Source organism: Parus major, chromosome 1A (genome assembly GCF_001522545.3).
Source record: "Parus major isolate Abel chromosome 1A, Parus_major1.1, whole genome shotgun sequence".
In the NCBI taxonomy this organism is placed as follows: Eukaryota; Metazoa; Chordata; class Aves; order Passeriformes; family Paridae; genus Parus; species Parus major.
In genome coordinates this window covers 861,264-874,903 of record NC_031773.1, presented here as the reverse complement: position 1 = coordinate 874,903, position 13,640 = coordinate 861,264, and the positions used below count along the sequence as shown (strand labels likewise).

General features: G+C 39.2%; 1 protein-coding gene across 1 annotated transcript; it reads right to left on the bottom strand.

Moving 5' to 3' along the window:
* LOC107204253 (sulfotransferase 6B1-like) lies at window positions 1-8,790 on the bottom strand. Its single transcript, XM_015627110.2, has 6 exons — window positions 8,565-8,790; window positions 7,571-7,755; window positions 5,854-5,980; window positions 3,509-3,603; window positions 2,357-2,543; window positions 1-231 (listed from the first exon to the last, which is right to left on the bottom strand). The coding sequence occupies exons 1-6, from the start codon at window positions 8,707-8,709 to the stop codon at window positions 113-115; spliced, it is 858 nt and encodes a 285-aa protein (XP_015482596.1). The 5' UTR covers window positions 8,710-8,790; the 3' UTR covers window positions 1-112.
* Window positions 8,791-13,640: the final 4,850 nt, after the last annotated feature.

The following is a 13,640-nucleotide window of genomic DNA, read 5'->3' as shown; positions in this document are numbered from 1 at the left end:
TTTACAAACCTTCCAGTTGGAAACATAAACTGATGGGAGCACCCATTCAGAATTTGCCACCAATTGGTTGGTGCATGTTTGTTGATAACTAGGTATTATTCTTCATGTGGACTCAGAATTCATAGATGAAACTGTCTGCCATCTTGCTGAGTTTCATTTTCTCATTAAATATCTCCTGAAACCTAATATTCTGCTTTGGAGTGAAGTAGTTCTTCCAATCACCAACAGCACCTAGGAAAGCGGAACAGAAAGAACAGTGAAGTGAGCAATATGTGGAGCAGAAAATTGTTTATAAACCAGCCTGATTTTGTTAATGCTGCAGTTGATGCAGATTATTAATATATTCTTAACCATAGTCACTGTGGTGGGTCAGGATCAGAATTGTTCTAGTGAGACTCTGGTGGAAGGCGCTGAATCATCATCATAAAGGCTGATGAACCCTCATCCTCAGAGTTGATTAGTGCCAGCAACACAAGTGGTGGAGGAAGAAAAGCAGCTTTCCAAGGTGGAGTTACAGCTCCCAGTCATCTGGGCAGAGGGACATCTTGCCATACCTTAGTGACCTGTAGTTAAAAGTCTCTGCCTGGGTTTTCTCACAGTCAATAGAGGAAATTATAGAATCATAGACTGGTTTGGGTTGGAAAGGACCTTAAATATCATCCAGTTCAACACCCCCCCACCAGAGCAGGAACACCTTCCACTATCCCAGGTTGCCCAGAGTCCAACCTGGCCTTGAATGCTGCCAGGGATGGGGCAGCAACAGCTGCTCTGAACAACCTGTGACAGGACCTCAGCACCCTCACAGGAAGCAATTTCTTCCTTATATCCAATATAAACCCACTTTCTGTCAGTGTGAAGCCATTCCCCCTTGTTCTGTCACCCAAAAAAGTTTCTCTACTATATGGTCTTGTAAATAGTCTAAAAAATCATAGATTCATGAAACAGTTTGGGTGGGAAGGGACCTTTACAGGTAATTGTAGTCACCATCTAAACTTATTAAATGAGTAGTAGCCCAAAAGCCACTGGCGAAAGATTGCTAAAAAAGGAGCCCAGAATGGCCTGACAAATTAAAACCCACCTCACCCCTGCTTCTAATCTCTAGAATTTTTTATGGATGAGATGTCCAGCTATGTAAGTGGGCAGTTATATACTTTGAGGTGGCCATGAACACTGGTGATCAGAAAAGTGTTTCAACTGTTACCCAGTTTAAGCAAAAAGGAAATGGTTCTTTAAACCAATACATTTTTATGAGACAATGCTTATAGTCTCCACCCATGAGCATGCTCTAAAGACCCTGCATCCCAAACCTGACTAAAGTAGTCATCCCATTTTCTGACTAAAATAGTATTCAGTCGGAAAGGACAGGAAAAGGGAGCCTGAAGCATTAAATATATAAAAATCTTCTGTAAACTGTCTGAAACTAGCTAAACATCTGGGATTTGCATAGGAACTACATAGAAGTGAAAATGTTGTGATTTTTCCAAATTCATCATATCTTTGTCAAAGTTCACTGACTTAGAAAAATTCATCTTGTTTATATGTTTCTTTTTTATGGACAGATTGTATGTTGCCATTTGTTTCTGTTGACTTATAAAACCATCATGAATTAATGGAAGGTAGCATTTCTCTGTTTATTAACTGAAACAGTTCTTAGTTTTAAACCCTCAATTGTTGTTTGAAAATTAACTGAATCAAAACAATCAAAATCTGTGTAAAAACAGTGGGTTTGATTTACTTGTTATCCAGTAACTTGTAAACCAGTGGACGCTTCTGAAATGCCAGGAGCAAAAAAACAGCTCCTGAGGGTATTTCAAAATCACATCTGAGCTGAGAACTGTAGAAAATTTTCCAAGGTCTGGAAGTTACCTATGACCATTCTTTTGTTGTTGTTGTCAGCATATTCCTTCCTCAAGAATATTTCGGTAAGATAAGGGGTGATAAGAGCAGTCTCATTCAGAAGGAATGTGTCTGGCTCTTTCATATTCTGTTCAACTAAGTGACCTTGGCAGGTGATACCAGAGAGACATGTTCATGTAAAAACTTCATGTAAAACACTGAAGTGGTCAACTTTCAGATAAAAGACAGATACAGAGTAATGGTGGGTGAACCTTTCCTTTTGGCTCAACAGCTCCCACGGAGCAATAGTCAGGCTATAGTTCAGACTCGTCTGTGCTTCTCTAGTACAAGTCTGAATTTGCAGACAGAGAAGTTAGGAAGAAATCTTTAAGAAGGCTTCAGATCAAGGAATCTTGTCATCACTTCCCAGGGCTGACCGAAAGGCTCCAGAAAAGACCTGCACTCTGGTCTTTGTTTAGATTCCCACTCTTTCTTCTGTATGAGGCATAAAGGAATTTACCTTTTCGGAAAATCAGTTTCCTGTTGGATGTCAGAGCACACACGGTGTGGCTGGGATCACTGTTCTCCTTTTCTGTGTCATTCTTCATCTCTGAGAATGAGGACTTCTTGCAGATGTCTTGGATATCATTGTCACTGACACTTAAACTCAGGAACAAAGTAATTTTCTTTACAACCTTAGGGAGATCCTGAGGTATAAGAAAAATACAGCTTTTATGTTTCTGGGCTGATTATCAGACTTTTAGCTGATTTGAAAATGATCCCTTTTATTACATAATGAGTTTGTCACACATTTATTTGCTTTCAAGCAAAGCTAAATATGTCATTAGATTGTGCAGATGACAGGTACAGTAAACCTCATTCTCCTCGTAGCCATACTCACAGAAATTAGTAAGTACAGAGTATGTCATATCACACACAGTCACATTGTCAATGTTTTACCTCCCAGTTCAGATAAAATGTGTTCTCTCAGAATTATTTCCCTGGAAATAAAGGAATTCTCAAAGCCTATTCCAAGTAGCTTATTTCATTGGACGTGCTATATCTAGAGATCTGACAAGTGACTTGGCATCCCAAATGGTTTGTTTATATTCCTAATAGTTGAATTATTTTTTCCCCAAAAAATGAACAAATCTATTTTCATGGAGACACTAGAAAGTGTTTTCTATTCACCTAAAAATTCCATTCTCTGAAAGCTAGTTTTCCCTACCCCTCCAGCCTCTAATTTTCTTTATTATTGGGAACACAAGTCCCAAATGTGATTAGTTCTGTTGTCTTACATCACGTTTTGAAAATTTCATCTGAAATGTCAGACATAGCAAATTAACGTGTGGTCCTCAATAGATGTCTTTGGTTGGTCTTTCCACATGACAAAAAAAAAGAACCTTAAATTCTGCCTGAGCCTGAGGAAAGTTGTCTGAGTCCCATTTTGCATCTAAGGAATGTGACTCTCACAAGATTTGATATTTATGTAACTTGTATAGTCAGAATTATTTACTTAATACAAAATTCCATACACATGAAAACTACGCCCAAAGATACACATTCACATTTTCCTTCCTTCTCCCTTTTCATTTTAACTTTCTCTTTGATATTTTAATGATGCTAATTTACAAGTAATGCCTTCTGCACCAAGAACAGAGAGTATATTTACCTTCTTCATGTCTTCATAGAACAAAAAGAGGATGTTTTTTTCATCTTTATGTTCTTCCCAGCTTAGGAAATGATCAAACCAGGATCCACAAACAACTGAAAGGAAAACCCATGTAAAATATACCAGATAAACTTTATTCTGAAATAGCTGTAATGCTACCTGACACATCTAGGGGAATGATCCCTTCATAAAATGCATTCCATATTCCTCTAAAACAGAGGCAGTTCTTTGTGTCAAGCATCACAAATTCACAAAAATAACTTCTAAAGAGGTTCCATTCTTGCTGGAATTTGTTTTCCTACCAGATACTATTCTGCCATATGATTCTGTAGTGGAAGCAGGCTATTGATCTAAGAAAAGGCCAATAATGAAGTAAAATGTAGCAGCCTAACAAGATCTGAACATTTCACAGATGACTGACTGCATGTCTGTGCTTGCAGAGATATGATCACCTCAGCAGAAGATGAACAGTCTGGTAAATGGAGCATACTGTTTTTACCTCTCTTTCATCCCAGCAGAAGGGAAGCTGTATAATCTTTAAACACTGAAGAAGAATTACTAAAAGAACTCATGCAGATGCCTCATCCAGCCAGTGACACTGATAAAAGGGTTTGTAGCTGACTTGTTTTGTCTGAATGCCCCATTTGGTGAACCATGGGAACACAGCTAAATTTCAGCTTTCTTTTAAAAACCAAAATTCTGACCTCTCCCTTTCAAAGGCAATATGAAAACCTCTTGTAGGGCAATGAAAAGAGGCTTGAGCAGAGAAAGCTCAGCCAGCATTCCCCAGAACTATGACTTTGCTTTATAATCACCACCACCAGAAAATTCTAATCTTGTAATGGGCATAATTTTAATCACAAACTGTGAGTTGTAATTAAGTATAAATTATAATTAATAGCTATAAATAAGCTGAATGCTCCAGTCTGTATCCCTCTCCAGCATATGAAGCAGTTTCTAAGTGCAAGGCCTGTGTGCTCCACAGTGTGCAATTAAATCGTGCTCTGCTGGCCAGGTACTCTGGGGATGAGACCAGTGATAGCACAGTTCTGGTGGCTTCAGGAGAGTCTTGGAGACTCCTGAGAATTCATTACAGTTGCCCCCGTGTGTCCTAACCCTTATTTTGAACTGATATTAACTCTGCAAGAGTACTGCAGGATTTGGATCAAGCAGCACAACCTTGAAATGCTTCTACTAGGAGCAAAAATTACCACCTTTCCCTCCCATCATCTCTTACCTAAATTTCTCTTGTAACCAACATAGTTATCTCTCTATGCCACACATAAGCACTTGGGAAACAGAAGGTGGCTAAGAAGTTATGGGGAAATAGGAGATAATTTTAAAATTTAATCATTGAATCATAGAATGCTTCAGATTGGATGGGGCTTTAAAGATCATTTAGTTCCAACCCCCCTGCCATGGGCAGGGACACCTTCCACCAGAGCAGGTTGCTCAGAGCCCCATCCAGCCTGGCCTTGAATAGAATTCTCTTTTCTTTTTTTCCCTATTGTATGTTCAGAGTTGATTCTAAACAAGCCAAGATCCTGCAAATCACTGAAGCATGGGCCTTAGGGCTGCTCTGGACTGTGGAAGCTTCTGAGATGCCAGGAACAAGAAAACAGCTCCTGTGAAAACACCAGATCTGAGAAAGAGCCTGGAGGAGGCAGTAAAAAAATTGACTCTTGGAGCACCGATGTGAGCCTGTGATGACTGCAGCGGCACTTTTCTTTCAGAGTTTTCAAGGTGATCAATCATTATTGCTGTTATCATCACTGTGGTGACATATGTCCTCAAAGGAGTAATAAAACACTAAAAATGGGAGTGGACAACGTGAACAAGGTCCTGTTGCCAGCTGCCATCCCACCACTTCTAAAACATCTCCCTCTTGTCCTTGGTCTTTGGACCCCATTTCTGAGAAAACACATCAGAGAGAGTGTGTGCAAAAGGGCTTAAGAAACAGGTCCAGGCTCCTTTGTTGGGCTGTCTCCCAGCCTGGAGAAGACACCAGACCTGCAGTCACAGCTGTCCCTGCAACCTGGTCACAGTCCACTCATATGCTCTGTCACCAGCCACAGCCCAGCTTTCCCAGAGCAGCAAAGAGCAGTAAAAACCTCCTGCAAAGAGCTGTGCTGGATTGATGCAGCTCCTTCTCAGAATGACTCCTTGCAGGGCTTAAGAGAGCATCCTATTATTTGCTGTTGTTTAGCTTGGCATTAAGATGTATGTCCACCAACCCCATATGAATAAGGAGTTCAATAAGGAGTTTTCACACCATCCAAATTTCTTAAGTCTTTCTGTGCATAGTAAACTGACATGAGCTACAAAGAGAAAACATTTACTCTTACCATTGCCTTTTAAGAACAGATCAAAGAAAGCAGTCCAGGTGTCTACAGTAGGAAGGTTTGGGTTATCTCTGTAGTAATGATACATGGAAACTGCAGTGTCTTTTGGATTTCTGCTAATGTAGATCATCTAAAAGTGAAGAAAATGTAGTTACTAACAATAATATCTGTTGGAGTCTGAGATACAGATTGTGTGCCCTTGTTTTTAATACTTAGTTCTAGAATTCAAAGAAACACTGAATTTCATATAATATGAAATTCATGGGCATGTTTTCATGGTGATACATGAGAGCAAATGCTAAAGTTAAATAAGAAAAGTGTAAATGTGTAGATTAGAAAGTTTCTTGAATCACTGGGTGAATGGGTTGAGGTTTAGAGTTTAAGGTAGTTTAGAGAGCAGGGGACAAGATGGAGGATTTAGGGTGTTGTCTCTTGTCCTTCTTTCTTCTTCATGTTCTTTCCTAGAGGTTTTTGGGTAGTAGTAGGTGATTGGGTAGAAAATGCCGCAGTGCAGCACAAAGGTGTTGGGTCATTGGGTCACTAATAAAAATAACTTAGTTGGCACCTGTTTATTGGGTAAATGGACATATAAAAGACCTTGAAGAAGATCTTTGTTAGCCATTTTACCCCTTTACTATCATAGTGCACATAGCTCCTTGTACCTCCCGTCTCATCAATCTTCAGTTCAAAGGAAAAAGAACCCAAATCGAAAAGTCCATAAAGAGACAAATATCCTCCCTTTATTTTAGAGGAGCTCTGTGTGTAAATAGAGCATTGTCATAGGCAGTTTGCAGTGTCAAAACCCCTTTAGGATTCCTCCTTCAGTGACCATGCCATTAAATTAGAAATCTCTTCTTAGTAAGGAGTCCATGGTGATTAGTAAACAATTCCATGTGGACAGAGATGGGTAATGTTTATGTTTTATGAAAGAGCCTGTGTTAACTTTAACTTTGAGTCAGTACATTATCTCATATCTCTCACATCTGAAAGCTAATTAACATTCAAAGGGTAGCTGCAAAATGTAAAATTTGGCCTTTCATTCAAAACAGCTGTGTTCCAAAAGTCTGGATCTGAGTGATCCTGAAATTTTTGACTTTGAATATAAAATCTGAGACCCAGAGCTTATTTTTAAAAGATCTTCCACATTAGCATGGGAGGAACTGGTTTAGCAGGTGTCTCTGCCCATGGCATGGGGGTTGGAACAAGATTATCTTTAAAGTCTCTTCCAATCCAGGTAATTCTGTGATTCTGTGAACTCAAAATTATGCTCTGAATCTGCCTCCCACATTTCATTTCTCCTCTGTTTCCCCAATACCTTTATGGTCTCTTCAGAAAGCTCCAGCAGGAGGGTCAGAGTACCTTTAATCCCAGAGCAGCCTGTGAGTATCCAGGATTTTCTGACAGTAGGAAACGGGGTCATGAGTATACCCCCATTACTAATGAGAGATTTCTGATTGAAAGATGTTGATGTCCTATTTTGTGTAGTGCCTGGTGTAGAAGTCACCCCATGGGACCAGTGGGGCAGGAGCATAACCTAATCCCTAGTCCAAGACTCTGCTCATGTGCCTTCCACTGCTGGTCAGCTGTGTCTTCAAAATTCACAGCAAAATACTTCTAACAGCTGCAAATCATTCAAAAATTACTAAGTATCAGCAGGACAAAACAGATTCCTAGCAAACTTTCTACATATTTTACTGCTTTGATAAAATTTTTGCCTTACCTTGCATTTTTTATTCTTAAAATTTGGAGGCAACATGTTGTAGTCTAAATGTGTTGGGATGATTCTCTTTGATGAGAGTTTATTCAGCTCCTCCAGTCGGGAAATGTCTCCAAATTCAATGGGAGATGTTATTGTGACTTGAGTACTGTAAAGCTTTGTTATAACTCCTGCAAGCCAGTGAGTGCCTAAGGAAGAGTAATTTTAAGAAAACAGAACAACAACAACGAAAAAGGGTGAATATTTATTACTGTGAAATATGCATTTTTCATACAGAAACACCTTGCTAGCAAACAAGTTATATTTCTAATCCTCCAGATTCAAGAAACTTTACATGACTGCATAATCCCATTGACTCCAAATATATAAACACTGAAAAAAAATTAGAGCTATATCTGAATTACAATGTAACTCGGAGAGAAGTGTTTCTATTGGTACCAAACCCATCCCATTAGACAAACTGCTGTCAGCTGAGAGGTAGCTATATTGCTTTTATAATTTATTTTAGAATAACCTGTTTGTTTGGGGTTTTTTTCCTTACAATAATTTGAGTCTGTTTTATTTCTGAAAGTACTGATTGAGCTCCCCCTAGGTGTATGCTCCTCTGTGCAAGAGAGGTGGGTGGAGAGGGGATAAGAAATTAATAAATCTACAGTCAAGAGCCACACAAATAACTTCATACACTTCTTGACTTGCTCATAATTGAATGTAGAAAGTCCTCAAGAAAATCTTTCAAGTACAGATTTTACTTACAGGTTAGGAATATATACTTGCTTTACAACATGAGAACACCTGAGATTGCTTTCAATTACAGAACCAAAATGTAGGGAAATTACCCATGTTTCTTGTAATATGAATTTTTACTGACAGAATAATATATTCACATACTTAAACATCCTCTACTGTTTCTTTCACACAGACATTTCCCACGTAGTTTAAACAGGGAACATGAAACACAAAATTAAGAGTTCTTGCAACATTGAAAACTAGAACTTACCAGATTTGGGATAGGAAACCAAAAGGACATCATCCTCTCTAGCATCAAAAGTATCCAAGGATTTTAAAAGTTCTGGAGAAGACCTGGTGGTAAAGGGAATCCCCTTAAATATGTGCAGGAGCTCTGGCTCGCCGGAGTTGGACATGGTTGCTTAAGTCTTGGGTTCCTGCAAATCAGATAACAGGGATAGGAGAAAGATTTAAAAGTCACTTCTTAGTCAGGTGGTTCAAAGTGACAAATTGAGACTGAGCAGCACAAACCTCATGCTTATATACTTTGCCACAATGCCCTATCAGATACTGATTTTTTTTTTCAGGTAGTTCATAAAGGCAACTGAAATATTAAAGCTAACTTAATAAATAACCAAAATGCCGCGTCATGAAAAATCCATCCCGTTTGTAATTTATTGGCTCTCCAGATAAAGATATGAGGTAATGGTCAAAATGTAATTGTGAAAAATAACAAGAATGAACATTACACGATGGCTCAAAATATGCTTAATGTGATTATTCTTTAAGTTATATTTTGTTGGAAACTATTCTTATCTTCCAAGGAAAAAAGCTGCATCTTAAAATAATTTTGCTTATTAGAAAAACAATGTCTTATTTTATGTGAATGAAATTTTGTTTTGTTTTATTTTATCAACTATACAACAGCTTGAAATTGCAAAAGTACAAATTGATTCAAAGTGTCTTGAAGATTTTCTGATTTCAGCCTGAGGAATCTTAAAAACAGAGATATTTAGAGGCACAATCATTTCTTAAGATGTTATATGTCTCCATAAGAAGAGTAAAAGCAACAAAAGTCCCCACATGAAAACAGATATTTAAATAGATGTATTATATAGATATTTAACATTGCTTTTAATCCCGTGTGTTTCGTGACTAAAAGTGGTTGAAGATTTTTAAATATTTCCATAGAATATGCAGATTTATCAATACAAAAATCACTTTCTGGAAAGACGCAGCTCTCCATTAATTATTTGTTTTCAAATGTTTTTGTTTTAATTTGAATCTGTGGAAATTATCATTAATATTTTTCAAACAGAAAGCTTCACTTTTGTTTAATGTGACCTTAAGCAATGTGAATGTATCACAGTAAAATAAATAGCTCAGTTATGAACAAAAACATTTTAGAATGGTTAGAATTTTCAATTTTCCTTTCAATAGCCACAAATTCATTTACTCTTTTCTTAAATTCTTTTCTTCAAAAATCCAGTGACTTCACTATTCCTATTGAAAGACTCCTTAAACATATTCAGCCAAGGCCCTTCAATATCTTCAACTCAAAAAACTCCTTGGAAATCTTGGTTTAAAATGAAGTAATGCTTTGGGAATTTTCCAGCTTTACTAACGTTCTTTTTTTATCATAAATAACAACTTGGGTTTGGTCAGAGGAGCTGATTCCCAGATGTACTGCCACAAGTCCTGGTGAGAAGTTAATAAATAGACATATTGTTCTGATAAACACCTGAGCAGCCACAATTGCTCACAATGAGTATGGACACTTACCAGATTCTCTGCTTGCTTATTTCTAATCCAATCTCCAGAAAAACCAGCAATGTAAAATTGATTCCCCACCCCCATTTCCTTTCTCAGCCTAAAAGAGAAGTGACCTTCTCACCTGTAAAGTTGTCCTTAAAGAGTTATCACTTGAAAAACATGGATTTTACCATCAGTAAACTCTGATTTCCACTCATGCAGAGCCAGGTGGGGTTGAAAATCATAGAAAATATGCTCTGGAAAGATGTTCCCTATTGTTAAGGATGAGAGGTGATGGGGATTCTTTCCAGGGAGTCAGTGGGGGTACAAGAAACACTTGGAATATTGGCGCTCAGATAGGAATTAGGGAATCTCTCAGAGGAGCTCAACATTTTCCTCCCGGGCCCAGACTGAACACCTAAGCCACTGCTTCATACTATAAGGTGTGAATACTCAAAAATCTATCTCTGTCAGCAGATTTCACTTTGGTTACTTCAGGTATACAAACTATGTCCAAAGACATAAAAAATCCAGTTCCTGTGTTATTCTGAATGTGCATTTTAATCTGTATACAGAGATTTCTGAGGCTGATTTTGTGAGTCATCATTCTGGTTATAGGCATGTAGCACAAGCCAGTAAAACTTTACTGCCTTGACCTGGCAGAAGTGATCTCATTGTAAAAATGTTTTGCATATTTACCATGCTTATTCTCTTTCATTTCCTCCTGCATTCCTGTTACATTTTGAATCAGTGCATTTTCCTCATCTAACAATTTGGACCTCATTGTGAATCATTCACAACAGAAATTGCTAAGGTGTAAAACAGAAGCAATACAGTAGCCAGAAAAAATCCAGTTCTTTTAGCTCATTTCAGTTGCTTTTTGTAGTATCTTATATTTTATAAGTATGTGTAATGGCAGTCCAGGGGAAATGAAACTCAATTTTGTTGTCCCCAAATGCTACTTGTAGTGGGAAAATAAGGCTTATCCCTGCAAGGGAGCAGTATCCTGAAATTCAGCAACTTAAGGAACAAGAGAATATTCAACACCTTCCAGGAAAAAGCCATTATTAAAACCATGCCAACTACATTGCCATAAAATATATTGTTATAACTGCATTGTACAAAGAGAGCACAAGTTTAAAGAAGACGGTGCTGAACTTTCCATCCAAGTTTGATTTTCCTCTTTATCAATGTATGTGTGTGTGTGTGTGTGTGTACATAAACATGTATATATAGACACACCAGGACTGCAGTACCTATTGCCTGATCTCTGTACCAGACTCTGAGGAGCTTTTCCCAGTGCCAAGTTCTCCTTGTCCTGGTCTCTGCTATCCATACTAATGGACTGCACACATTACCAGCAGGTTTCACAGGTGTGTCTTGCTGGGGAGCAGTGCCAAACTTAGATTTTGGGGATTCTTCGTTATTTGAGCCAAACGTAGCTGGTCAGCTGGACCCTGCTTCAGTCCAGCTCCTCCTGTCTCCATATCTGGCTTACCTTCTACCATCTATAACTTTGTCTGATAAGAAATTTATTTTTTAATGATTTTAAAATTTTGTCTGTTCTGTTCCTGCCTCTGTCCTGCAAGCTCCAATTCAGACTCGCCATCCTCTTCTTTGCTTGATAAATGGCAGTACCATGTACATCTCCTTCAGCTGAAGATTTCTCAGCTGAGGCCACTCTGTTCCACTCCAAACCCCTCTCAGGCAGCACATGCTGAAAACACATTGTGATATTATGGAAATATGCAGGAAAAGCCACATTTTGTTTGCACAGCTGAAAATTTGGGTGCATATCCACAGAGTTCTGGGTAGTTTTAGCTCTCAAGCATCAGGCTTCTCCTTTTTTTGAAATGTCCTAAAGCTGTGAGATATTTCAGTGTTGTGGTAGTGAATGGAGTGGTAAAACTGACGTGGCCAAGACCTGAAATGTCTCCATCATTGTTCATCATTGTTCCAGGTCTGATGAACCCATATGTCCCTAAATGACAAAGCATTTAACCTCACCTGATGCACCTGGGAGTAGAATTTCCCTTTAAATGTTTCAGTGAAATCCCTATTTATTTTTATGTTACAAATGAAGTGTCTTGTCTAAGTTTATGGCCAATGGCTATTAAATACAGACAGCCTGCAAAATGTTGGATGCAGCATGAGTGCTCGGACCATTTGGGTCCAGTGTCATTCATCCAGTGTCTGGATGCTGAGAATCTAGGAACCTCACCCTGGGTTTCTGTGTAGCTCTAAAGAAACTCAGTGGCAGGATGGGTGTAGGGCTGCCCACAACACATCAAGACTCTGCCTTAGTGAGCAGGTCCTAGCTATCAGGGAGTGTGAGTTAGCCACGGCTGCTTTACTGAAATGGGCTGTACTGGATCTGTGTACACTTCCAACAGAAGTTCTCTTCCTGGTAGGGCTTCCCTGCAGCATCTGAGTGCTCTCAGTCCCTCCATCCCTCTTAGCATAAGTGGATGTGGATAAGCCTGTGGATGTTTCATGCTACATCTACAACTGAAACAGCTAATCAGAGCTAATCACAACAGTGCCACTGTAGCCAGCAGAGCCCTGCCCTGGCAGAGGATGGCAGGCCAGTGCCACCCCCACTCAGGTCACTGCTATCACTCCAGGTCCTGCCCTGCAGCTGCGCATGACGACACCTCTGGGGCGTGAACACACAGAATGAGGACATGAATGGGAGGCAGCGGGACAAGGTCAGAAAGGAAAATCGAAGGGTTAAAACCTTCATTGGTCTAAAAATCTGATGCTGTGTGCATGCAGGTGGGCTCAGCCAGGTAAGCCCTCTCCCTCATCTGTCAAGGCAGGGTTGCCTAGAGGCATTCCTGGGAATCCAGAGAGAGAGGACAGGCCATGTAGGCCTGATTTATTTTCTGCTAATCTTTATTGGCTTATTGGCCCAGGAATTAATTACAAAAACTAATGAGTCACTCTGCTATTACTGGTGCACAAGCACTTCAAGTGACACTAGGACCTTCATTGGTGGCTGGAAATTATTTCAACTTGTTTTGATTTGTCAGTGTAACTGGACAGAAATATTTTGAAGCACATGTGCAATATTAAGCTAAAGTATCCTATGGGGAAGCCAGAAAATGTCCAGAAAGAAAAGCATTTTGATGGGTTTTTCAGAGATCTACAACATGTGGAGCATCACCAAACACAGAAAAGTCTGATGGCAAATCCTATCCTGTTGGTCCACACACTGCCTTTAAATTCAGCATCCCCTGGACACTACATCTTAAGGTTATCCCTGATTTTAAAGTTCTTTAAGGTGTCTCAGTCTTAAGTTATTAGATATGAGCTGTAAATTGCTACAGGAAAATCAGGAAATGATAGAGAGGAGCTGGGAAGCACCAGGAAGAAAGCTGACTCCTTCCCAGCTAGCTCCAATACAGCTCAATCTTGCCCAAAGCAGTCACTCCTGGACAGACAAATTAATTCCAAAGTCCAAAGGGAAGTTACTTGGTTGGTACTTGTAACAGCATTCTGTGATTTGTGATGGGAACAGCAAGCAAAACTCAGGCCAGATCCAGACTGGCTAAGTGAAGCACAAGTTTCCTGTCAGTTCTCTGCCTTTGTGTCA